This window comes from Lontra canadensis, unplaced genomic scaffold (genome assembly GCF_010015895.1).
Source record: "Lontra canadensis isolate GAN:19392208 unplaced genomic scaffold, GSC_riverotter_1.0 scaffold1, whole genome shotgun sequence".
NCBI classification, from domain to species: Eukaryota; Metazoa; Chordata; class Mammalia; order Carnivora; family Mustelidae; genus Lontra; species Lontra canadensis.
This window is the reverse complement of record NW_022630995.1, coordinates 109479124-109505880: the sequence shown is the minus strand read 5'-3', so window position 1 is coordinate 109505880 and position 26757 is coordinate 109479124. Positions and strand designations below refer to the sequence as shown.

At 38.3% G+C, this 26757-nt stretch overlaps 1 protein-coding gene across 2 annotated transcripts in view; it reads right to left on the bottom strand.

Annotated features, from left to right (window-relative positions):
- The window catches only part of UNC5C (unc-5 netrin receptor C), a 345714-nt gene extending 319581 nt beyond the window's left edge, over nucleotides 1-26133 (bottom strand). For both annotated transcript variants that reach the window (XM_032861390.1, XM_032861399.1), the window contains exon 1: nucleotides 25624-26133. In XM_032861390.1, coding sequence (XP_032717281.1) covers nucleotides 25624-25747 — 124 coding nt within the window. In that variant the 5' untranslated portion in view covers nucleotides 25748-26133. The remainder of the gene's footprint in view (nucleotides 1-25623) is intronic.
- Nucleotides 26134-26757: the final 624 nt, after the last annotated feature.

Here is a 26757-nt window from a genome sequence, read left to right as displayed (position 1 = left end):
AAAAAAAAAAAAAAAGAGAGAGAGAGAGAGAGAGAGAGAGACACAGAGTTCTGGCTTTTCTTGACACGTCGAAAGTTCTTTACCATACCAAGCCCATCCTCCTTCAGTCAGGACCTGGAGCCTTCTATGTGAGGCAGGATGCCTGCTGTTGGTTCGCCACAGTCCCCAACAGTCTGTGCCACTCTCCACTCAGACCCCATACTTACATAACCTCACTGGTCCCATTAGGCGCTGGGTTTAGTGACTGTTGGGTCTGCCAAGGAAGGATAAGACTCAGAGGCATGAAATATAAATCTGCATGGGGGCAGCTGAAGACGCAGGGCTACGTGGTGGAAAGCAGCTGGATCTGGGAGCCAGGGGACATGAGCTGTAGTCCCAGTTCTGCATTAACACCTGTGTGAACTCCGGGCTCTATAGGGGTCTGTTTCCTCATCTGTAAAATATATGTTCTGGGTAGGTCAAGTTTCTGAACACAAGGCAAGGCAGTTCCCCATCTGGGTTTCAGCTTCTCATGTGTTCTTTTTAAAAAATGATGCCAAATTAGTGGGTCACCGAAGCCTGGCGGAATTAGAGAAAGCCCTCCCTCCACATGCCCCTGTCAAAAAGAGAAACATTGCACACAGAGTTGATGGAATACATTTGGAAGCTCAAATGCCAAAAGGAAGTATAATATACATAATAGTAGCAATTTTGAGAATGCCCTCCCCTGTGTATGCTGGCCTTGTGCATTAGTTCTAACTGAGTAAATATAACTAATTGTTTCCCCCAAGTTTATTCCTGCTAAAATACTGATGCAGGTTTGAGTACTATAGTAAATTCGAGCTACTTTATTCTTCTTAGGCAAATTTCCAACCTTATCCTCTTATGACTTTGCAGAACTACACTTTGAAACTCAATAGCTGCGAGTCTTTAATCATTAATTCTTTTGTTTTTTGTCCTGGAAAATTTTAATAAAAAATGACCTCTGTAAATTCCCCAAGATAAAAACTCGTGTAATACCTGGAGCTCAAAGGGTTTCACCAAAATTATCACCCAAAATAAGCACTTTAAAAAAAAAATAACCTTATGTAATGATCCTATCAGTGAGCTAAGACCACTTACAATAACAAAGACATATGTGGCAAATGCATCTTGCCAATGTCCAAAATACTTGTTTGGAAAGATGACTCCTTTTCAGTCCTTCCAGTTGAATTTCTATATGCTCTGAAGTAGAAACCAACTGAGATAAGCAAATCAACTTACAGAAGGTTACCGTCAAGGTGTTCATGTTCTGTTGTGTAACTATAGAGCTTCCCCAAATGAACATGTCGACAGAGCCTCTCGAAGGGGATGACCATTTGGTGGCAATTCCCAGTAGGAAAAATGACAAGGAGTGAGAATGGGAGAAAACAGGGTGAGATCAACCTGGGAAAATGTATTCTAGGATTTTGAAAACAAATCTTGACTTCTACCTTGAAAAAGAATTAATGTTCTATTGGAAGCTAACCGTTTTACTTTCTACAGTACCTTTAATAAAAAATACAAATAGGTTTCATGAAAGTGGCACAGGGAAAGGACATCCTGTTATTCAACAGGGCAACAAAGGAGCTCTTCTGGCTACTCAACTATTCTCTTCAACTTCACCAGAGGGTTATAACGTTCCAAAGACATAAAGTATACTTAATTCTAAAACCACTGTGAATATGAACTAACTTTTTTCCCTAGTGATTTAAAAGGTATTGCAGGATCTTGCCGTCCTCCTGATAGGGTAATTATTCATCCCACTTCCCCAGCACAAACACCGTTTATGCTTGCTGTCCAGGCACACTTCTTAATAGCTTTCCCATTCACTCACAAAAAGGACCCAATTTAGGCAATAATTATGTGGCCTCCCTATCTCTGGGCTGTAATGCATCTAATCTTCTATTCAACACACTGCGGATAGATGGACAAGTAGGTTCAATGATAAGACTGAATCTAATTAAGAAAATGCTCAAACAAAAGAGTTTCTAGTACTAATATAAATAGATACACTTGTATACAAATGTTAGTCAAGATACACTTTAAATTGGGGCTTGTTAAATAATGAAAAAAATTTTAATGAAGAATGGTGAGAAACAGCTAAAAATAAACTAGTAAGTGATACTAGAACCAATGTGTTACACTATCTATGATGTTTTAAATTTGTGGGCTAAAATAAAAATTAAAGCCCAAACTATGTAAATAATCACCAATAATGAAAAAAACATCACTGAGCCCAGCTAGGCCTCTCATTTTCCAAAGTTGAATATTCTCACAATATGTCAATTTTGCATTGCGTTGGCTTCTCTTAAACTTCCAATAGGAATTGGAAAATGAGATAAGTTAGTTATATTACCAACATTACAAACTCACAGTAAAACACAAAAGAATAAATTTTTGCATTAATTCCTTCATGAATAAAAGTTTCTGAGGGTTTTTTGTTTGTTTGTTTTTAAGAAAACATACTACTGACAAACAATAATAGGAACCATAACATGTCTTTAATATAGACACAATATCATAGCTTTTTAGGATAAAATTTTAAATCCAATGACAACGTTAAAAAATCAATTAAGTCTACAAACTCAAATAAATAAAACCAAATGGCAAAAATTGACTGAACTCAACTCTAGCAATGTTGAAAAATTTCAATTGCAAATATTTTAATAACTAGAGACAAACACAGATCACACTCACATTAATATATAAAATATATCAGTATTTTTGAAATTTTACACCACTTAGGACTTTTCATATTTTTCCCTGTCTTTGCACTGTTTTGTTCTGCTTAATAAATTGTATATATTGGGAAATAATAACTGACTTTTAATCACCAAGATAATAATTGCACATAGAGCTTCTGATCAGTGTTACCAAATTGAGTTAATAAATTTAAATCAAAGAAGGACCCTTGATTTTTACCTCTTAAGCTGGACAACCTTATATTTTTTAAAATATTGGAGTACCTCTCACCTTCTAAATCTTTTTTTTCATGGTCTTCAAGGCATTCTACAGAGATATCAATCTTAATATATATTTTATGTATATACACCTAATATAGTAAAACATTACATTAGATTATTATAATGAACATTATTTTCATATATTTTAGGAAAATGAATTATTTTCATAGACTTAAAATCAGTATGTCAAATAAGAAGAAGAGCCATTTGCTAAATATTAAGAAGACTTCATTTGAGAAAATATGGAGTGATTTTCCTACAGTCTAATCTGATGCTTCCTTATATGTATTTTAGTTCAACCATTTCAGAAACTTTAATAAGATCCTACCACACACATGGCTGTGATACTATCCTGCAGAATCACTTTACACTCTTCTCACACATTCTTCCCACCTTTTTGTTTTCACATTTCTAAAACTGGAAAATACCAGAGCTTCAGAAATATTCACTGGCGTTGCATATACGGTTGACCCTAGTCGTGCTAGGGTCGATCTCTCCAAAGGACAGCAGGCGTAAGAAAAAGTTAAAAAGCCTTTGTCAAAGGGAGAATGACAAAGTAAGAACACTGCAACTCTAAAACTTCTGACACTATCAAATTTTAAATCAATATCTATCAATTATCTAACTACAGTTTCAAACTTATTTGTGAAAGATGTTAATTAAGCAAAGCATTCTGATGTCTTGAATTTAAAATCTAAGTCTCCTTATCGTTCATATAAATCCCTCCAGTCCTTTCAATTTAAAGCTACCCGATGGATTTTAGTTAATCACAGAAGTGTCTACAAATGTCTCTGAAGTAGTTCTTACAGGTTGCTTCTGCTGCATTCTACCCATTTGCTCACCCAGAGAGATCCATGCGACAGGTCCCCCTCCCCTTCACATAGTGTTTACAGAAAAGGAGAAAGATCTAACACAGCAATCCTCTACATTCAAGCACTGATATCATTTCATAAACATCAGGGCACCAAGGAGACCATTACTCAATATCCAAACAAGTTTGGAAACATGTAAAACCGTATTGAAAAGGAGACAACAAACCTGCACAACTTGACAAACTCAAACTCTGTAGCTGAGAGATGCGGTAATGTCTGGCCTAAAGTAGCTTAGCTACAGAGTATGTAATAAAACAGCTAAATTTGGATTGGAGAGCCATTTTGCACTGTAAAAAATGTAACGCAGCCTGAGAGAGCAAAGGCAAAGAGGAACCCTAGAAATCAAAGACCAGGTCTCTGTAGCTCCTCACTTCAAGACAAAGACAAGTGCTATTAACAGGAGCAGCCGGAGGGAAGAGCTCTCAAAATTCAAAGGGGAAGAAAACTGGAAGAGGGGAAGAGAGAATAGGATCTTGCACAGCTGTAACAAAACATTTTCAGTGGCCTCTAAGTTAAGTGAAAGCAGTACTTTAAAGGGAATAAGAGACATTGCTTTATTCCTATCTCAAAATTAGCTACGTTTATCCCGGCAGAAAGTTCTAGCACCAAATCACATTTATCTCCTTTTCTCTCTATCAAAATATTGTTACATCAGTTTTCCAACTTGCAGTTTTATATATTTTATCTGCAGCATTTTATCTTCTTAACAGGAGTCTAAGTTTCTTAAAGACAGGTACCATATGTTATATTAGTCTGACCCATTTATCTCTATGGGATAGAGCAATTATTGTTTCCTAAACTGAATTATTCTCAGCTGTACTGCATTTTTTTCTCCATAAAAAATCTAAACTGAATGGTGATGTGAGAGAATACACTACATGTTAAAATAGAAGTATATTCTAACTTCCCACTTTACCAGTTCTTGTCACATGTTTCTCTCCGTGTCAATTTTAATTTCACTAGTGAGAACGTACGCAAATATTTGGATGCATCATTGCACCTATGTAATGTGTAGGTCCTATGTCAGGCCCAGTTTAATTTACTTGACAATCTGAAGAAAACTCCAAATAAGTCTAAATATGCGGATAAATTTCAAATCATAAAAATATTGTCCCTTTTTTTTTAATCCATCTGTTTCTTGGTAATTCTTGAATCTCTCTTCCATATTTGGTGTCCATTCTGAAGACGAACTAAGACCCTCAGAACTCGCATACATATTTTTAGATGGAGCTATCTTAAGCATAATGCATCAAATGAGACTTAAGTTTATTTCAATTTAGCTACAGAGATCTTTTCCTTCACATTTTTTGAGGGCTGGTCTGTCCTGGTCAATTTCAAGAATACATCTTATACCTTCCTTTGAAGTAGGCCAGGACCTTGACATACAACTATTGCGGAAAGCTGAAGGCATTTCAAGCAAGAGCAGTGAATGACGGACTTATCCACTAGCTTTTTTTTTTTTTTTTTAAGATTTTATTTATTTTATTTGACAGACAGAGATCACAAGTAGGCAGAAAGGCAGGCAGAGAGAGAGAGGAGGAAGCAGGCTCCCTGCTGAGCAGAGAGCCCGATGCGGGGCTCGATCCCAGGACCCTGGGATCATGACCCGAGCTGAAGGCAGAGGCTTTAACCCACTGAGCCACCCAGGCGCCCCTCCACTAGCTTTTATAGTGATAAATATATGGTTACACTGGGCAGGAAAACAAATATTCCCCGAAATACGTGCTAAGCACATGTGAGAATGAATGGCGCCTCTAAGATAGATCATGATTCCTTTCTTCATCAGAAGGTGTTTTGTTCACTCCCACTACAAGAACAACAATAAAACCCAGCCAAAGTAAATATGCTTACTTGGAAAGAAAATTCTATACTTAAAAATGTAAAACTCTACCATGGCAATTTTATTTATCGGTGGTTTCTTTAGTCTATCTATGCCTCCCATAACAGAATTCCTGTAAGTTAATATAAGCCATAGTTTTAGATGGAAGAAAATACTGAAATAACAGTGCACTATCAAAACAGCTTAGTTACATGCATGTCTTAAAGGGGAGCTGGCTTTATAAATCTACATTTAATGTTTTTTTCATAGCTTGATTATAAGTTTTTATTATATATACTTTATTGCACAGGTCATTAGTCTAAGTCCCACTTAGAAAAGATGAGGATATTTTATTTCTTTTAGAAAAAGGTGTAAATTTAAAAATGTTATCATTGAAAGGTGAAATTTTGTGTATCAATTAACAAATGTCTAATAAATTAATATATATTAAACTAATAAAATTTTAAATGTATTTGAAAGTTTGGGATTCCATTAAGTAGAGTTTCTTTGGATTTAATTCTACAACTTACAAATGACAATGGAGAAGATTGTTAATTTATGTAATTGAAATAAAAATCATTGGTTATATGTTTTTATGAAATTAATGATTTGGTGTCCTCTGAAGTCATAAAAATTTATTTTAAAAAGAAACTCATTTTTTATTCATTTAATTTATTATGTGAAAATTATAAATACATGTGTGCTACTTATTAAAATAGAAAACAAGGGGGCACCTGGGTGGCTCAGTCGATTAAGTGTCTGCCTTCAGTTTAGGTCATGATCCCAAGGTTCTGAGAATGAGCCCCCATAGGGTTCCCTGTTCAGCGGGAAGTCTACGCTCCCTCTCCCACTCCCCCTGCTTGTGTTCTCTCTCTCGCTGTGTCTCTCTCTGTCAAATAAGTAAAATCTTTAAAAATTAAAATAGAGAACAAGAGCAAAGCTTTTTTTATATCTTAAATAAACCTTTAAATAACTGAAAAATGTCTACTGTTGTTAAATCATCCCTTTTCTGAAGATGTCATCAAGTTTTGTTTAGATTCATATTTTAATAGTATTTAGGCATATGAAAGAAGAGGATAATCTGCAGGAAAGGAATTTATTTCATTTTTCTTTTGTTTCAAAAATAATATTCTTTTCATACTGGTTTTGAGCCGTTTTTTATTTAGATGTTGTTTGGTCTAAATTGACAGTCTTGAAGTCTTTCCTAAAGTCATATTTGCCTCTTTAAACATCTCCGTGGCATTCCATTATGGGCACCTGCTGCTGGTAATTACAGGTCTGTCTTCTAGCCACTTCCTCTGCTTTATGTCAAGGCAAGGCTCAGGCTGCTTGATTACAAACATCTATCAGTTAAAGACCACTGCACAGCTCTCTACAGTAATTATTCAGGACAAGTTTGGTCTGTGTTTACCAATGTCTTAACGAAAAAGAAGCAGTTACTTGTTACAATTTCCTCTTTGCTGGCAATGTAGCATAATCCATAACATATTTTGGTCACCCTAAAAGTGCCTACGAGAATATCTGATTCAATAACGCTTTATATAATGATACATTTCACTATACTATTTTCTAGTCTAAAAACCAAAATAAAAAGCCAAAGATAATAGCTTGTGGTCCCACCCAAAGAACTGTGAGATCACAGTCAACTACAGGGAAACAACTAGGTTTAATATGTACTCCAAAACAGACTTAATTTTCTTGAGTCTGGGCCCTGGACTCCCCCCACACAAAAACGCCTCCCCACCACCTCATACCCACACTATCATACAGCTTTGTCTGAATATTTGCGTCTCCCACGTCAAACTCTTATGCTGAAATCCTAACTCTCAAAGATGATGGTATTCAGAGGTAAGGCCTCTGAGAGATATTTAGATTATGAGAGTGGTGTGTTCATGAATGGGAATAGTGTTCTTTATTTTTTTTTAAATATTTTTATTTATTTATTTGAAAGAGAGACCATACTCTGGAGCAGCAGGAGCAGGGGAGAGGCAGAGGGAGAAGAAAATGACAAGCAGACTTCCTGCTGAGCTCAGAGGCAAGGGAGGGGCAAGGGGAGGGTGGAGGCAGTTCTATCCCAGGACCCTGAAATCATGACCTGAGCCAAGGTTAGATGCTTAACCAACTGAGCCACCCAGGCGCCCCAGGATTAGTGTTCTTATAAAAGAGATCCCTCAGAGATCCTTCACCCTTTCCACCATGAGAGGACACAGAGAGAAGACGGCCATCTGTGAACCAGGAAGTAGATCCTTACCCACATGACCATGATGGTGCCTTGATCATGGACTGCCAGCCCCCATAACGGTGATAAATAAATTTCTGTTTTATTTAAGTCACCCAGTCTGTCGTATTTTCTTGTAACAGCCTTAACAGACTAAGATACATGCTAGAGGCTTGTTTACTTTATAGTGGAAAGAAATAAGAAGAAATACTCTATAGGGCAATTTTCCAAACAACAACAATCTGAACATAAAACCATTTTATCACATGATACAAAAATGAATTTATTTAGCAGTATTCCATATGGCAAAATTCTATAATTAATCAGAAAGCTTCTCAGGGATTCTGGGTTGCTATCTGACTTGTAAACCTTTTTTAACTCCCCATTCTGTGTTTTGGCAACTTGATCAGACCAGTTAGAGTCCAACTGTAGTCACATTGCTTACTCATCAAATGTCTGAGGTTTATTTTCTTCAACCAAGTTCTTCACTACTTAACAGCCCTGAATTATAGGGCAGACCATATGAAGTTAGGAATGAATTTCTGAAGGAAGAGTAAGGAGTTTGGCCCTTCAGGTAGGTTTTAAGGGACAGTGAACTTTCACTCCCGAGACTCTCTTCACTTTCTACCTAACAACTGCATATTCAACTCACTAACCGGTAGCTTTCAAAAGTGGATGATGAAGAGAACCTGGAAAGTTCCCCACTAACTCCACCACCATAAGTTGTCACCAAAGCCCCTCCAAGATGTACAATTTATGCATAAACAAAATATGTATTCATCCAACATCATCCAAAAGATCTACATCGCATGCCCCCTGTCTGTGTCGAGCACCATGTCGCATGCTGGAGATTCCATGAAGAACATGGCTCCTGTCCTCCTCATGCTGTCAAGCTAGCTGGGACGAAGGGAAAAGAAGATTGCTATAGCTGGATGTGAAAGGTAGCTTCACGAGGGAATAAAAATCTAAACTAAGGCAAAAAGATGGAATAGAAGTCAGCCAAGAGGAAGGGATGGAACATGAGGCGTGAACACTTGTTCACAGCAAAGAGGATAAGCCACCATGCTCACTCACTGCCAGCTTGCTAAAAAATCTCTGAAGGATGTTCCCTCCTAGAGCTGCACTGGAACACCCTGTGCCAGATCTGGGGGAGGTGAACGGTCTCAGGAGGCTCTAACACAGCTCCAGTAACAAAGTTAGAAGGGTAAGAACAAATATCTCTGTCAGCAGCATTAAGAACTTTAGATCTGATTCCAGATCTGATTCTAGATACAGTGGAAAGCCACCGAAAGGTGGCTCTACTGATGACACGGTCAGAATGTGCCTGACACGTGTGAGGAGGACAGATGAGAGCAGGGCAGGACACGAAGCAGGAAGAACCTTCTTCAGTGATCCAGCTAGGAGAAACGGACCTATGTGAAGCATGTTTAGGTAATACATATCATCTTTTGTAATAAAACATCATTAAAGGGTTGAACATGTTTGGGGGTAGCTCAACCCATTAAGCCTCTCACTCTTGATTTTGGCTCAGGTCATGATCTTGAGGTCCTGGGATCAAACCCTGCCTCCAGCTCTGAGTTCAGTAGGGATTCTGCTTGAGGATTCTCTATCCCCCCTCCCTCTGTTTCTCACCCCACTTGCAAAGGCATGAGCATGCACACATTTTCTCACTCTCAAAAAAATAAGTAATCTTTTTTAAAAAAGAGGTTGGGCATGTTTAAATGATTGTAAATATAAACATATAAAGTCCCTAAATATATTTGACTCTATGAAGTAATTTAATTTTTATTTGTTTGCTATAACAGCTTGGTTTTTGGGACACCTGGGTGGCTCAGTGGGTTAAGGCGCTGCCTTCGGCTCAGGTCATGATCCCGGGGTCCTGGGATTGAGTCCCTCATCCGGCTCCTTGCTCCGCGGGTAGCCTGCCTCTCTCTCCCCCTCGGCCTGCCCCTCTGCCTGCTTGTGTGCTTTCTCTCTCTCTTTCTGACAAATAAATAAATAAAATCTTAAACAAAACAAAACAAAACCCTTGGTTTTCTGAATTGCTCCCTTCCCCACCACCCTGCAACAAAACAGTAGCAAATGAATACACATTCTGGCAGAAAATAGATATTGTTCATATCATATTTTTTTAAACAACCCTCATTAATCACACAACAGAACTTCCTAAGATAGTTTAATGTTCAGAAAATTAGAGTTTTGAGAAGCTTGTGTTTATTAAAGAACAAACAACAACAAAACAGGTATAGCCTAGAAGAAGGGTTATAAAAAACGGTCTCACCTTTTTAGTGGTTGCAATTCCCACCCCACCCCACCCGGAAATCTTTAAAAGAAAATACTACAAACCAAATGTTTAATACAGCAAAACCAAACAACAAATAATCAATCATTAAAAACTTTCTAGGCTGCTTCTGTTGGGTTCTTCAAATGGAAAAAGAAATTATAAATACAAGAGATTTTTATAATTATGTTGGGACTAAACCACACTTTGCTCCCAGAATTCTTATTATTTCTCCCTGGAAGAACCTGGATGTTTCCTACAACACTGCACTTGAGAAAGTGAGGAAGGAAGGTTAGTGTTAAAAATAAAAATGTTAAACTCTGCTTTTCGGTCAAAGAAAATGACAAAGGAATCAGTGTTCTACATGGCTATTTAGTATTTCCTGTGTGCATACCATTTTGGTGCGGTGAATGAGTTACCCTATTTGTTTATTTAGTTAATAATGCTTGTATTACATTCTACTTGTTAAGTGTGTATAGCTGCATTGTTTTGGGTTATTAATGTTTGGGTTCTGTTCTTCCTATCAAATTTGACACATCTTAATAAAGAAGGTTTTTATGTTTTGTCTTATTTTAATCTTACAATGAAGCATTTTAGACAATATAAAACAAAAGAACAAAAGGGATTGTTTAATGTCTGAACTAAAAAATGTAATACTGAATTTGTTTGTAGTTAAAAGCATTTTCTACATCCGTATTTGTTTTCAAAATAGGGTTGTTACTTAAGCAACTTTCATTCTTTTAATACATGCTGGAAAGCTTTTTTCAAACAGAACTGTTTTGTGAATTCTGTCCCCTTTCCCTCCTTATAAATCATAAATAATACATGTATACCATTGAGAAACTATAGAATTCAGCTACAGTTGGTTGGTTCATGAACTAATCCATTAGAAAAATACTTTATTAAAAGCAGCATTTAACATAATTAGTAAATGTCAGTCATAATATATGTATTTAATAGTTTGGTATCTAATTACTTTCTCTTTTTGGCCTGTATTATAACAAGACCCTTGCACACGTAAAAACTTTGACCTTGCTCAGAAATTTAACAAATTTTGCTTCTACCTTAAGATCAGTAAATGCTTTGGTGTGTAAAATTTTCTAATATAAGTGAATAAATTTAATTGTTTCTCTGCCTCCAGAAAGAATTTAAGTGTTCGCAAAAAGTAAAGAATTTGCTTTTTTCCTTTTCTTTCCTAGCCTTTTTACCTATATTTGTCTTTACAAATAAAGTTAATTATAGTGGAGGAAAATATGAACTGACTTTTTTCTTTGAAGTTTGTTTAATACTAGCTTTTTTTTTTTTTTAAGGTTTTATTTATTTATTTGGGAGAAAGAGAGGACATGCTGTAGGCAGGGTGGAGGGAGAAGCAGAGGGAGAGGACAAGGAGTCTCCACACTGAGTGCAAGGAGCCAGAGCCGGAGACAGGGCCCCCTCCCATGAGCCTGAGATCACGATCTGAGCTGAAATCAAGAGTCCGGTGCCTAACCTACTGAGCCACCTAAGCACCTCTTGATACTAGTCTTAATAGAATATATTCTAGAGTCAGAATTTGGAGCACACACAAAAAATACGCTAACCTGATTGTCCATAAAACTGAAACAAACGTGCTGACGTTCCAAAAATTTTTTACTTGTACCATTAAATTTTCATAACCAAGGATAAAAATGTGATTTTAAAATCTACCAATTTCGTGTAAGAATTTTACCTGCGACAAAGTATGTTTTCGTCCCTTCATCTGGCATTTTTCCGCCGGGTGAGTGCAATCCTCTCGTTCCTGTGATATACTTAATCATTTTCATAGCTGTGCCAAATGACAATCGTTGTATAGCACAGTCATAATGTATGTATAGCAAAACATAATGAGAATGCGAGAGAAGCAGCAACAGCAATTGCTAATGCACATTAGATGCTTATCTGGTCCCAGGTGCTGTTCTTGGTTACTCACTGTTGATAACTGTTCATCCTCACAACTCTACAGTGAAAATACTATTATTATTCTGATATTCTACTTACAAATGTGGAGTGAAACTAAGAGATTTTTAACTTGGATGCAATTTTCAAGCTTTTTTTTTTTTTTTTTTTTTTTTTGAGTTTTGCAGTTTATTTCCCTTCACCACAAGATGGACTTAAAAGCTGCTATTAGTATTTCCCTAGCCCAGTTACCACATGAACACTCTCGGAAGTAGACATCCATATTTTTTTAATGAATTCAGATTAATTTCCTATGTCAGGAGATTACTGAGTCCACACATATGCATACATTGAATATGTTTAAGTCTCTGATAGTTAAGAAAAGGAAATGTAAAACTACAAAACGGAAAGAAGAGAGAAAGCTGAAACCATTCACCATTCTTTTTTTTTTCTTAAGATTTATTTTATTTTATTTTATTTTGTTTTGACAGAGAGAGAGCACAAGCAGGGGAAGTGGCAGAGAGAAGGAGAGGGAGAAGCAGGCTCCCTGCTAAGCAGAGAGCTTGACTAAACCACCCAGGGGCCCCTACCATTCACCATTCTAAATAGTCATGATAATCACACTGAAGAATAGGCATCATCAAAGATTATTTTTTTGAGATTTTATTTATTTATTTGAGAAAGAGAGAGACAGTATGACCAGGGGGGAGGGCAGCGGGAGAGGGAGAAGCAGACTCCCCACTGAGCAGGGAACCCTATATGGGACTGGATCCCAGGACCCTGGGATCATGACCTTAGCCCAAGGCAGATGCTTAACCGACTGAGCCACCCAAGCGCCCCAAAGATTATTTTTATTTTCTAAGCATAAGTAAATTCAATTGAGCACCAAGTCATACTATTTATTATATGCACTCAAAATGTTTTTAATGTAATTTTTTATATCAAAAAAAAGATACAATTGTACAAGCACCCAAGAAAGCAACGGTGCATTGACATTGAGGGAATGAAGGGTAATTTTTTTCTAAAATCTATCCCAAATTCTAATATAATAATTGTCCTATTTCAACCATCCAGAATCACCTTCTTTCCTACATAATTCAATTTCATAATACTGGTTCACAGATGTGTACAAATTTTGTGTGGCCAAGTATCCTGATATTCTTTATTATCTTGCAATAGAATTAAGTTTTATTCAATAGCAATAGAAAAACATATGGAAAATTGTCACTTTTAGCAGATGTAGTCTAAAAAAAATAAAGTGGGTTTAGAATTAAAAACCAAAGCCCATTGGTTGAAATGAGGCACATTTCCATTTGTTATTAATGTTTGAGTTACACACTAAAAATGAGATTAGTCATCAAGGCCCTCATGAAGTATGGTAGTAAACGGGATTTTGGTTAGTCATTTAATTGCATAAGCTCTGCCTCCATGCATTTAATTGCATAACCTCTAATTCTTTCAAAACAAGCATTTACAATGGCTAGAACTGAATTAAAACAGTTAACAACACCAAAAAAAAAAAAAATTCTTGATTTTATTAAGAAATGTTTGCATGAAAATCTGAATAAAAAGGAGATACCTGCCACCTCATTAGGATTAAATAGTAGTCCTTCTCTTCCTTTTTTGTTTTTTGTTTCTTTTCTTTTCATTGTCAAGCAATGCAGGTTTATGTGAGGTGTTTTTTTTTTTAAATCATATAAAAAATTTAACTTTAAAAAAATAAGAAAATAAATGATGTTTCAGGTTTGACTAAATTTATAAATAAATATCTTGGGGTAGACTTAAATTTATGAATAAATTCTCAAATTTACAAATAAATTGATAAATAATTCTGCATGCTTAAAAGCGTGATAAGAGTCCAAATGGCCATGTGAAAATATACGCAAAGCTTATGCCCAAATGATTGAAGTTATAAGCTTTAGCAGGGCTCCCCACTGTTGCCTTGTACAGCGTTTCACTAATGGTCTGATAATGGGGGGTCGGCACGGAGGTTCTTGTAATACTTTTATCGTTGTGTAAGCACGACAGCCACTGATAATTACTGCCCTGTTCTCAGCTCATACACTAGATTACTAAGCAACCCTCACATTTTGTTTCCACAATGGCCTATAGTTATAGAATGCTGCCTTTGAGAATTCTTTAAGATGAGACTTATTAAAGACTCTTGGATTCTAATAGAATTTGTAGAAAAACACCCTACCTTTCAGATGATTAAATGGAGATTAGAAAATATCCAAAAGATGGGGAAGAAAAAGGAGGGGAGGGTATAAAATGAACATTTTAATTTTTTATTTCATTGCAGGAAACATCATATTGCTTTTAAAAATAGCACCATAGTCATTATCTTAAAATATTAACATATATGAAATTATCCCTCTATTTTCACTTTTTTCCGTGTTCTCTTTTCTCAGTCACCTTGTGTCCCCCCTCATTTACACACATTTACCCTCATTCACTCCCCCTCATTTACCCTCATTTACACACATCCCAGGGCCTTCCTGTTGTTTCAAAGTGCACTGGCAAACTAAACATTGAGGCTTACAGAAGAAAAAAAAAATCACATCCCTTAAAATGAGTATCTCAAAGCAGTGCACGTTATTATGTGCTTCGAAGGAAACAACTCTTTCTGGATGTCAGCTTAAGCTTCTCCATATGATTTTTCTCAGACTTCCTTTTAAAACCATCACTGCCATTTATTATCTTCTTGTTATATAGACTGTTACTTTTGTTTCATCACAAATCTTTGCCTGTTTATTAGCAGCCCTGCCACTACGATCAGATGGCATTTGTTTTACTTAATGTATGTAGTTTTAGAGAAAAATTATAGAACTGCTCTTACTGCATTATATGAAAAAATTCCAATGTACATTTAGCTGACACCGCATCAGCTGCTATTTAAACTGGGCTTAGCTAATGGACTTTTAATGTCAGAGGGGTTACACGCAGTTACTGGCTATTAGCAGAAATGGCTCCTTTCTAGAAAAAAATCACTTTTCCTCAAGTGTGTTGTTTGAACATTCCTTTCCCTAATTTAGTGACTGTCACTGAATGCAAAACAAACTCAAGGACTCTGGAATGGGCTGTTATCTTTAAGAACCTCTTTTTAACCTTGCAATTCAGCATTAAACCACCCTCATTAGCATTTAGGCTTGTAATCACAAAACTTTGTGAGGCACTATTATTTATTTTGCCATTCTTAGCAGAGTCCTACACATTTTGTTAGGAGAACCCATATCATCCAAGAATGTATGACACGTATGATAAGAGAACATACATGACAGTATTCTGAACACTAGCATTTCTTTGCACCTTTTAAAATTCTAGTTCAGAAACACCAAGTGATGTGACAATGTATGGCAAGAATTAATATGATAAATACTAATATGTAAACATATTTAATGTTAATTAATTAATATGATACATATGATACAAGAATTATATGATACATCACATATTGATGTATCATATAAATATTTATATATTAACCTGCATTTAACACAATTTTGAACATAAGCAAGGAAGTATATTATTCCTCTATCTGGAATGAAATTCTGAATCTTCTTTCATTAGTAATAACCTTTTCCCCTCCTCAGTTAACTTTGTATCTTTGTTTGTTTAAATAAATCTTTCAATGGATGTGATAGAGATACTGGGAAATAAAACCACCTGTACAGGATCTAAGGGAGTCCAAGAAAACCAAATATTCTGCAGTCTGGAAACATAATCAATCCAAACTTAATCAATCCACACTTGATTAAGAAATTGAAATAAATCATCACAGAATTCAGGGAAGAACCACACAACTGACCTCTCCTTCCATCAGGGCACAAAAGAGGTCACGTCAGGCAGGGTGTTTACCAGGGAAATCTTTCTTCCAGAGAGTACCTGGTGAGGGACTCATGCATGTGGTTGAAGATTTTGCCTCTCCACGCATGGAAGTTATTCTCCCTTGGCCAACAAATTATAGTCCACCAAGTAGGAAACAATGGGCATTTCTCCACATGTTGAAATAAGCCAGTAAAAGTGGGGATCCCTTAGTTTCTCTCACATGGAAGATAAAACTTGTTTCTATAGATAAGCCATTTTGCCAAGAGACAGAGGTGTCTCTACTGGTGTCATATTATGCAAATGACTTAGCACCTGGCGGAGAGCGAGGAACTTTTTGCAGAAAAGTAGAGTATAATTTTTCAGTTAGAAAGCAATGATGAAACCCGCTTCTTCTTTCAATGACTACCTTTATGAATTTGTTTTACAAGTAAGTTTTATTTTCATTTTTTGATAGGTGTTCTTTGTTTTCTAAGGATGTTGCCAAGGTGCTTTGAAAAAACTCTCCTAAAGCAAAAATAGTTACACACAAGCACGCACACACAGACATAATTTGTGCCAGCATATATATGCTCCCAGAGAATTACTGAACTATATTTGTCTATTCTTTGTAAGTCTTCATTTCATTAAGACTGCCTGGAAATACCCCATAGGAAATAATTCTATAGTTATTTAATTCAATAAAAAATGACATGTACCTTTCACGTTATCATCATTTCTAATAAATCCAATAAACTGATTACTCCCACCCCTACTGGGAAAATATTATCTATTGTTAAAACTTTTCCTAGCCATCCTTTTTATTTTTTTATTATGTTATAGTAAATAAACTATACCTCTCTTCACTGTGGTCCTTCTAATTCTACATAAATGTATGCATGTGTATGTAAATCTAAACAAAAATAAATATTTTGATCAATATATAGAGGTCAAGATATAAAGACATTGGTGATACTTTCATAAAGATAAAATTCCATTTAAGCAATATTTCTGTTGAAGAACTGTCCTTAAGAACGCCTACATAAACTGGTTGATGGATATTAAGGAGGGCACATGTTGTAATGAGCACTGGGTGTTACATAAGACTGATGACACTGACCTCTACCTCTGAAAGTAATAATACATTATATGTTAATTAATTGAATTTAAATTAAAAAAACCCACCTACATAATTCTAAAAATGCTACTGGATTTCTTATGTACATGAGATTTAAACTATGATGTTCATATTCTTATTAATGACAATATTTAACAGATTAGTTCAGGAAATGAGAATGCATTTTATAATGACCACTGGAGGATTAATTATATATTCTATTACTAGTGAAATAGACTCAGACACCATATATCAGGATCCCACTAATTAAGTCTAGATTTCTCAAACAAGCACATCCTGCTCAAACAGGTCCAAATAAAATCCAAACATAATTTTTTTCAAGTATACACCTTTTAAGTACTTTCCAAGTTCTTCTGCTGTGTAAGCTGAAATTGGTGCAGACCAACACTCTTATTTAGATAAAAGTTGCAAGTCAGAGAGCTTGTTGAATAATATTATGATGAAATGCTGATCTGAGGTCTCTATTCTGGATACCAAAAATAATAAATCATTTGAACATGCCTGTTTTTCCTCAGCTTCTGAGAGCAGTTACTGAAATGGGCTTCTGTTTTCCACCAAGCTGCATGCTCGGTTGGTGATGGCTGTGGCAGCCTGGGAGGGAAATGACTTAGGCTCTTCCAAACCTTGAAAGTGATCCCTAATACATTTTTAAAGCTTATATTCTTTCGTCATCTTATGAAGATCCAGAGGAAGAAGGAAAAGTTGCTAAAGAAAACGACAGGCATAATTACTGTTTTATTTAGGATGACTTCAAGATTGCTGCTTGCTAAACTTGAGCATTTCCACTGGGTGGCTACAATGTGTATATTTGGCAAATTCTTTATTCAGGGGAAGAGAAAATATATCATTTTCCCCTTATCAAAAGTGAAATTAAAATGTCAACATATTTCACACAGACATAATGCTCAAAGTGAAATGACCATTATTTACTCTATCTTCCCAATCATAAAGTTTCTGTTGTGGTAGTAATTTGGTTATTTGCCTGGTTTGGGTCAGATATAAAACAGGACTCTGGAAATAACATGTAATAAAACAGCAGAGCTTTTTTCACTGATGATGATTTTCAGTTCCTGCAAAAGTTAGAGAATACCACTTGCTAAAGAGAGTACTCTTTCATCTGGTTGTAGAAAGGACTTTTTTAGACTCCTGAAATCTAGAAAGATAGGAGAATGATTTAAAATATGCAATCTGATTACAAGGAACAAACTTGCAAATTCAGAGATTAGAATTGTCCAAAATTGCTCTCTTTACTTTTATACATGAATGTAATTCATTATGCTTATAATTATAAGTGGATATCATCACACCACACACCTTATCATGTTGCACAAAACTTCCATGGTCTAATAGAATACACATTATGAATTAAATTAAAGTGATTACATTTCTATGCAAACAGCTTACTTTGTTTCTATGCTACTCTTTTATAATTTATACACACTAATATTCTTGGAGTTTTAGGAACACCTGCATTTCCATTCATGAACATATCTGCCCTTATAACTGGGCTGCAAATGTATTTTGATACAAGTATCTTGAAACAGGCACTGATATGCCAGTGCTAATCCATTTTTTGTTGTTGTTGTTGAAAAGGAATGCTCATATATAAGGGTTTTCTTCTGAACAGGAAAAAAAAAAAAAACAAAACAACAGAAAAGACCAAAAAATACAGTTGAGTTCAGGCAGTTCATGATTAAATAATCAATTAAGACATTGACTAAAACTGAGAGATGTTAGCATTCATCAATAAACTTGTTAAATGTGCTGAGGGAGTTTCTGTTGTTTAATCTCCTTAGTTGGAAGAGAATAGAATACATGTTTATCTACATGAACCATTTTTATGGCTTTCATAATTGCTGAGAGATGAAACTAGCCACAGGACCCAAATGACAATGATTAATGAAGATAAAAGTCCTATCTTCACACATTTTTAAAATAAATAAGGCTGGTTACTGTGGAATTAAATTTGTTTAGTCAATATCATCTGTTAACATGATTACTTTGAGCCTCCAAATTTAGAATGAGAACTCTAACACCGCACACCAATATAATGAAGTCTCACCTGGTTCCCCTCACTCTCACATTCCCCTACCAGGCTGCATGGAGATAGGATTTGTTATTTAATTAAAAGAGGGTATTCCCCAAACATTGGAGTTTTCAGATATTAGACTTCACTTTTGCCACACAAAGCATTTTTGCTCTCTGCTAATAAAAAGTATAATGACATTAAGGACAATTATCTGCATATTTGGCACTTTCAAAGCTATAGCTCGCTTTCCAAATTATAACTTCAATTTAATCGATGTTACCATAACTTTAACACTAAAAACTCCACGTAGAAAGCTAGATATGTTTTTGGTACCTCGAAAATCTGGAAATATTCTTTGTGTATTTCAATACCTCATTATATAATCCCAAAGCAGCAACTTTTGTGGAGGCAGGAACGCTCAAGACGAGAAAACACATTACAACTTAAACACAAACTCTTCTTTAAAACCTGAAATTATAGAACAGTATTTTCTAACATTTTGTTTCTGAAGAATCAAAATATTGTAAACATAATACATGTATCAGGTTTTCATGAAAAGGCAAAAATTCTTCTGAGAGCTCTAATCAGGTAGAGAGAATAAGAAAGTTTACTATCTCCGGTCTTATTAGCTCATAAATTACCATAAAATCTTTTATTAAAATCTCCATAAATGTGGAGAAGACAAATATTTAAAATAAGAAAAACTATAAATTTTTCAATTATTGGGTTTATTTTTAAGATCTAGAAAAAAGGAGACAGTAGTATTTTAGTATTGCTCAAGGCAAACTTACTCCACTTTAAAAAAGTCACATAAAAAAATAGCACTGAGTTTCAATGAGTCTCGTTCTAGTTTAAATATCCTTGGACTAAGCAATACTGGGACAATACCCAAGGTCTCAGTTTCATGTAGCCCTCCTCCACGAATATATAAGCAATACCAAATCCAAACAGAATGTGAAATCAATGAAAAGTCCATAAATAACTTTCAGAAGTTAGGATAATAAAGCAAGTGAGAAAACTGGGCATCTGTGAGAGTAGAACAAGCAATCAAAAATTAAAGCCAGAATGAAAATACGGTAAGAAAAAGATCTGTCTTAACTCTAAGTAACATAAAATACTCCACAAATCCCTAGTGTTATCATACAAGTTAGCTAGAAAACAACATTCCCACTAATCATGAACAAAATAGAAATAACCATTAAACAACAAGAACCAATTAAATGTGAAAGTGTCAAAATATGTTATCTAGATTATCCATGTTGTTCTAAATTATGATACTAAAACTCTTTATTGCAAATTTAATTCAAATATATGAAAAGTCCTGGTGAATTTGCTTTGCCTTCAAATCCACCTGTTTTTCTATGTCTCTCTGTGTTGTTTCAACATGCATTCAATTATGTTCTTTAGACAATACATCTTTGCCATTTTTTTAAAGGAAAACTATTGACATTTACATAAAGGGTTGATTTTCCTTAAAATTTTACCTGAAAGCCTGGCACTTGGCATGTCCCTCCCCCCGCCCCAAAAAAGTTTATGGATTTACGGAAAGTTTCCTTTCAATACTCATTGTAAAGATAGAAAGTCAAGGGTAGAGCTTGCAGCCAGGACTTAACCAGCAGTGACTCAACATGGCATTTTTAGAACTGGCATTAGGTTAATTTTCCCAGAGTGAGCAGAAAGGAAGAAATGGGGTTATGAAGGGAGAGAGCTTCCCCCAGACTGACTCTTCAAGGAACCATGCAGGTCACTGTCCAGGAGTTTGCAGTGATCTATTTAGGAACATCTCTTCATACAGCTTTATTTGGTGCTTTTGGGGAAGGAGAGTCTGCAGTAATTCCCAGTCTGAGTTCATAGTTATTGACCTTTAGTTTCTTTAACTTCTAGATTCTTTGCCAGTGGTTTACAGAGTTAGAAGCCAAAGACTAATGTCTACTTCCTATGGGCCAGGTATGGCCCTACACATTTTACATGTAATCATCCAATCATAACAGGACTGAAAGGATGTATTACCTTCACTTTACCTCTGTGGAAACTGAGGCACAAATGAAGCTAAATAACTCACCCATGGCCACATAATTAGGAGATGGCAGAAGCAAGATTAGGAGATACTGATAAATACTAAGCCAATGAGCAGAATGGGCACATACCACAACAACCCTTAGCTTGTGCCTCCTCAAAGCCAGAGCAAATATACACTAAATTTAATTAAGATTTAATATAAGTTAGACAGTTGCAATGCAAATTTGGCATTGGAACACCCCGCTTCAAATCAAATTGCCATCCTTAATTTCTTCAGTGTAGAAATTCTGGAAACCCCATCACCATTCCCAATAGAACCTTAGCCTGACCTATGTTCACTATCTTTGATACTTGAATCCAGAAAGTACTATACCTATGCTGACTGTCATTTTTCAGAAAGTGAGTTATAATTATATGCTTCTAAGTCTGTCTTCCTTGAGGGCTGAAACTGCCCCTTTTAACTTTGTGTCCCTGACAAATAGGACACGGTCTCAAGTGCATGGCAATTGTTTGTTTAGAATTTTACTTCTAATGTCATACACTGTCCAGATGAGCTAATGGGTCTCTAATCTGTGGGGAATGTGAACAGGTTTGTTTTTAACTGCCACAAATACAACAGTAAAAAAAAAATGTAGATGAAAAATCGCAAGGCAAGGACTCTCGCTCAATCCCCACCCCCACTCCTCTCCCTTATTATTTTCCTGAAGTGGTTGCAGCCTGTAATTTTAATGTTTCTTCTGAGAGTGACTCCCTCTGCTGCTCCAGCAAAGCCATGACCTAAATCAGAAAAGTGCTAAATGCAGTTCAGGCCTAATAGAGCACACCCTGGCTGTTGGCACTAATTGGAGAAAGTAGCATACATTAGAAAAACAGTTATTTTTAAGTCTCAACAATAATTCTAAATAAGCTAGGAGGGCTTGCTTTGGGAGAGCTCATGCCTCCTTTATGTCTTTGGGGAGGTTGCTTAAAAAAGATCAGTATGAATTCTGATCAGGACATCCAGGTCCCAGACTAAAATGGGATAGTCTAAGAACTTGCATTGCTGAATGCTGAATCCCCAGTATCCAGGGTACAGAAGACTAAGGAATCAGTGCATGTTAACAATCCAATAGTTCTTCCTTCTTTGCAAGTATTTCAAAAGTTCGTCCTCTTGAGGCATTTTAAGCATTCCTTAAGCTAGAATACATGAAATTATTTTTTCTAAACAAAAGTAAAACTAACCTACTTTTCCTGACTGCAAATGCCAAATGTGATTTTATGAATTTACTCTGCTCCTAAAATGGAGAAAGTATGTGATGTGATGAAATTCAGTTATCCTTTGTGCCAACTGTCTATTTGTACCACAGCAATATGCACAAATGCATGAAAGTAATTTGACTCTTTTGTAGGGTGTATACTATTTGTTTAAAAAATACATTATACATTAACTTATGGTAGTAGCAAATAGTCCCAATATGACTAGGGTTTTCACTAATTTTCTCTTCTGACTTTGGTGATGTTAACACTCATAACACTAGTTGGTGCTAGATAAGCAGAATATCAATGCTGTGTAATCCAGAAATGAAAGCATTTCTAAAACAGGAGGTACTAACTCTGAGGCACACTGATCAAATACTCTGTCTCTTTCTCTCTATCTTTACCTAGTAAAATCTTTCATTCTTAGAAGTCAGGAGCAACACTATTTTTTTCCCCCCGGAGCTAGGAGTTTCAGGCAATACTGAATGAAACAATTAAGGCATAGCCAGAAAGGAGAAAGTTGTTGCCTAAAGCCTGGAGAATCTCCCAAGGACCTGAATAAAATGACTGCTGTCTTGATTTAAACTATAGTTACAAAATATAGTACACTCACAAATAAGACCTATTATGCTTCTTTTTTCATCTTAAACATCTGTTGTTTTTTTGGCTACTTCTGAAGACATACATATTTTCTAAAACTGCTAATTTTTCTAGTACTTCTCTAACAACAGAATAAATAAATCTCATCCATATTGTCAAGTACTCAAATTAACTTTCTCATCTTAATTGCATATGTAGTTCCATTCATAAAAATAGTTCATTTCCATCTTTAAATGTTCAACACTTGGAAATCATACCTTGAGGGAGCAATAGTATCTTTGGTTTCCCTAGTGTTCTAGTCCAAAGAGAGAGGAGAAAGGAGAAGAAATTTAAAGGAAAAGGAGGTCTGAATGCCAGACCGATATAAAAGTGTGATTCTGAGAAGAAAGTGTGCTAGTGGTTCAGTAGTAAACAGGCCAGGAAATGGGTTAGAGTGATGGTGACTGGGGCTGAGTTTTCTACATTTTTAATACCTAACAGGCAACACAGGAAGAGCTGGTGTCCTAAAACATGGAGACTAACAAAGATAAAAGTGGTAGTATAGTGTCTTTCAAGACTACAAGATTCAAACACAGTTTATTCTTCAGCAACTGAAATAACTAAACTAACGATTTGGAGAGGAACACCACTGAAATGCACACACCCTACAGGATACATTTTATTTTTCCATTTAAGACCAGAGGAGCAGGTTCAATCCCCAATTTTTGGACTGCCTGTTGTATAAGAAAAGTGCAAGTGGCACAGCTCGCTCACTCAGTCGTCAGCGTCTTTTTCTTTTAATCTCTTCTCCCTTCTTTCAATATTAATCCACTTACAATCTCTTGTTTGATTATCTTTATTGATTTTTTTTTTCCCCCCTGACTCCAGTGTTTTTAACGTGGCTGTAAGTAAGCTCTCTGCAAGAATCCTGTAGCTCCTGTTTGGCATCTTAGGGGACTTTAACTTGTCCTTTTCCCAAACAGTCCTCTCACCGCCCAGTCCTCCCCTGACCCACCCCCACCTGAAGCCCACCCCACGGCTGCGTCCTTTGTGCGCCCAATAACGGTAGACGAATCCCACAGGGAGTCACGCGATTGATTTCACGACTATTCATCAGGTTGTTCGCTTAAACTTCCAAACACTTCTCTCTAAACACCAGTGGCTGCTACTCAGAGAACTTTTTAGCAATTTCGAGAAATCTACAAGTGCATATGATCCTTTGCAAAATGGACAGACGAGCTCTGGAAGGACGCACAAGAAAATCAGGGCAGAACCTCGAGGATGGGAGGCATCTGGTAAGAGGGGAAGGAAGGATTTATGAGCGTGGCTACCGAGCTAGGCAGCAGGAAAATTTACTCCCGAAGTAGCAATCGCTAATTCACAAAGCCTTGCTAATCACTACCCCCCTCATTCGGACCACACTAGCTAACGGTCAGCGCTCCCTTCCACCTCCAACACCTTCTCCTCCTAGAGCCTTCGCAGATCGGAGGGAATGCAGCCGGGTACCTCCAGAGTGTCCGAGCAACGCCTGGGGAGTTCGAGGCTATCGCCGCACCTCCTCTGCTCTCCAAATTTGGAAAGAAGTGTAACCGAGATGCTGGGATCCCTGAATTACCTCCGAATGCTGCATAAGCTTCCTTCGCCCCCCGCCCTATGAAAAACGGCTGCTACCCCTAAGCCAGCGACACCACAGAACTGATCCAAAAGACCGAGGTGGGCGCTCTGCTTGACCAAAAGGTTGGGGGCCCAGGTGACCCGAAACAGACCCCAGAGGGGGCAGCGTTGGCTCTTTCCTGTCCTTCTCCCTTCCACTCAGCTTCCTGGGCTCAGAAGACTGAAAGCAGCCGTTGCCACTTCAAACTCGGAGGACAAGAAAGCAGTCAGTCCCCGTGCTTCCCCTCGCTCCTTATCTGCCCTCAACTCCGCACCGCTCCTCTCCACACCCCTGTTTTGCCCACGGCCCCGGTCACTTATTTTAAAGCTCAGACGCGTTAAATTAAAATGTCAGAGTTATCAACTGGCCCATTACGCGGGGGAGTTTCGTATTTGGTTTGAACAATTTGGTTTGAGCTCCGTTTCCCCAGAGCTCTGGGGTTTTAAGTTTCTCCGTGGCTTACTGGGAGGAAGACTCAGAAAGGGTAAGAATGTGGAGGCGTGCACACCGCGGGGCCTGCCGCAGGCTGGGTGGCGGGTCCGGGTAGGCTGTGCATCTCCACAGCGCCCCAAGCAGCGGAGTGGCACCGGCGCCGGTGGGTCCTCGGCAGTAATGGTCACATTTCCTTAGCTGAGAGCCCTTCGGCGTCTAACGTGCTCAGAGACGCCCTGAAGATCCCGCAACCCCAGATGTGGCTCAGCGCGGGGAGCCTCTGCGTATCAGGGGGTACCTATGGTACGCCACACAGCCACCCGCACCGAGAGTCTCTGCAAACCTCTGTGTGTACAATGCGCAACAACATGTGAGTGTGGAGCAGAAAGTGCAAAAGACACCCAAGGCGCCCAGATGCCCAGAGACAGATAGATGTCGGTCCACACCCCGTGCGTCCCTTGACCATCCGTGCCCATCTCGGAAGATGGATTAAAAATAACAACCAGAGCTTCTTGACTAGTTGGGAAAGTCGAACGTGAACTGATTTCCAGTTGAAAGCAACGAGGCGAATTAAGGAAGCCAGGAGAACTGGGAAAGAGGAGAGGAAGGAGGAGGGAAGAGAGAAGCGAAGGGAGGTGGCCGCGGAGCTTGGCGGACTCTCTTACCTTGAGCGGCCGAGCCGGTACCGCTGGCACTGAGGAGGGCCAGGGCAGGTAGCACGAGCATTTGCAACACGTATCCCAGTCCCAGTCCGCAGCGGGCCGCTGTCTCCCGTAGACCTTTCCTCATCGTCGACAGAGGTGTGCCGGGCGGAACCACACAGAGAGACGCGCCAACAGCGGAAAACCCCACTGGGAAGCCGCTGAATCCGTGCACCACGAAGCAGTCCGAAGAAATAATGATAACCAAGAGCCACACTCCACTTTCTCGAAGGGCAGGAGCCAAAAGGGGGTGGAGAGGAGATGCTGAGGAGGAGTTTGGCCGTCCCTCTTTCCCTGTGCCTTCTAACTGGCGGCTCGGTGAGCGGTTGCTCTGCCCCCACTTGGGAAGTCCGAGGAGGCGCAAGGCGGCCACCTCGCCGCTCCCCCCCAGCCACAGGAAGAGCCGCAGCTCCGCCGCGCGCCGAGCCTGGACTGCTCTCCGGGTCCCCTCTTCTGAGCGGAACACACACAGGCAAGGGGAGTTGGGGGGGGGAGGGAGGCGGCGGAGGAAGAGGAAGCGAGAAGTGGGAGGAGGTGGGAGCTGAGGGAGGGAGTTGGGCACAGTGGGGCTCTCTGGTCTCCAATCTCAGTGTGCCCACGCCAGCGGAGAGACGTCCAGGCTGCCGCTGCTGGGTGGCCAAAAAGGGTCACCTCCTAGCGTTGGGGCGCACGGGTGCGCGGAGGCACTCGCGGTGGAGGCGTGGAGGGCGCAGCCCAACCCCGCTGGGGGGTAAGCGGCGGCGGGAGCGCGCCCGCCCGCGTTATGTAAGCAAGGATTGGAGGGAGATGCGCGCCCAGCGCGGGAGGTGGAGACGGGCTGTTGGGTAAGCCTGGGCGAGAGAAACCTGAGGGCAGAGGCTGCTGCGGAGAGTGGGAGCGCGCCTGCCTCCCGCGGTGCGCCAGACTCGGACTCCAAGAGCGCAGCGGGCGCGCCGCGAGCCTCTTGGCTGAATCCACTGGAGCTCAGCCAGCCGCCTGCCAGCTTCTCCACGGCGCCAGCAAAGCCTGAGCCAGACTCCCCAGGACTGGACTCGCTCTACGACTTGGGGTCTTGCGACTGACTAAGCTGGTTGCGGGCTCGAGTTGAAGTCCGGCGTG